General features: G+C 33.8%; 1 protein-coding gene across 1 annotated transcript in view; it reads right to left on the bottom strand.

The window, feature by feature from the left end:
- The window catches only part of PHLDB2 (pleckstrin homology like domain family B member 2), a 103,190-nt gene that overhangs the window by 43,003 nt on the left and 59,166 nt on the right, over nt 1-1,021 (bottom strand). The window contains exon 6 of the mRNA XM_007947424.2: nt 281-436. Within this exon, the coding sequence (XP_007945615.1) occupies nt 281-436 (156 nt within the window). The remainder of the gene's footprint in view (nt 1-280; nt 437-1,021) is intronic.

Genomic DNA, 1,021 nt, shown 5'->3' with positions numbered 1-1,021 from the left:
GTCCCTATTTCTGATTTTCTATGCCTTGATTTCCATATAAAAAGAAAAAATAGAATATCACTCATAAATGCATCTGTAGCATTATGTAACAATGACTATAACGTCACTATCTGTAGTTTGGGTCACCATTTGCCATACATATGACATAGTCCGTAATTTTCCAAATATGCATGTACGCAGATAGACAAACATTAAGGCTATATTAACCATCTTTATTGTCATATACGAGGAGTATATTTTATTTTTATTTTCTGTATTTAATGACACCTGGAAAAATTACCTTTCTAGTAACAATGTTCCGTTGATACTCAGCCACTTCACGCAGGAGCTGTTGAGTCAGGTTCTCTTTTTCCTCATCCAGACGGCTCTCACGCTCAAGCTGCTGGAATTCTAGGTCTTCAAAGTGTTTGCTTTCAACATCCAACAGGTCAGCATCCTTTAAGGAAAAGAGAATGAAAACAAGACACATCAAATGGCTGTAGGCTTTTTAATATGAAGAAGCAATTATTAAAAGCAGATAGCTCAAAATATTTTTCCAATTACAACACCGGCCAAAGTTAGAATATGATAATCCTCTCTTTTGGAGTTAGATCTGAAAGCAGTGACTGCTAGTAAGTGAAGATGGTGAAGCATTTTATTTCACCATCAGTTTCCTTGTACTATGAATACAGGAATTCTTGCTTTAAATCTACTAGGTGACTTTAAAATGCATTATGAAGTATTACAAGAATTCTGGAAGTGGCCTAAACATTATCTGCAGGACAAAAGTGTGACAGTCTCCTAGGAAAACTATTTTGCACAATTTTTCAAATGAAACAAGACTTTAATATAGAGATTAAGTTCAAGATTAATACAGACCAGAGACTTCTAAGAAGAATACATGCACCCTCAAAGGCACATAACACAATTCACTGGGATGTGAGGAAAAAGTACTATACATTCTTTGTATTTAAAGTATACTAAAAAGTTTTTTCTTTTCAATTTCTTGGTATATGTTTTCTGATGTACATATAAGTACAGT

This window comes from Orycteropus afer, unplaced genomic scaffold, assembly GCF_000298275.1.
Source record: "Orycteropus afer afer isolate SDZICR_OR568_19922 unplaced genomic scaffold, OryAfe1.0 scaffold00184, whole genome shotgun sequence".
In the NCBI taxonomy this organism is placed as follows: domain Eukaryota; kingdom Metazoa; phylum Chordata; class Mammalia; order Tubulidentata; family Orycteropodidae; genus Orycteropus; species Orycteropus afer.
Note: the sequence above shows the minus strand (reverse complement) of the source record. Positions and strands in the feature narration are given on the sequence as shown.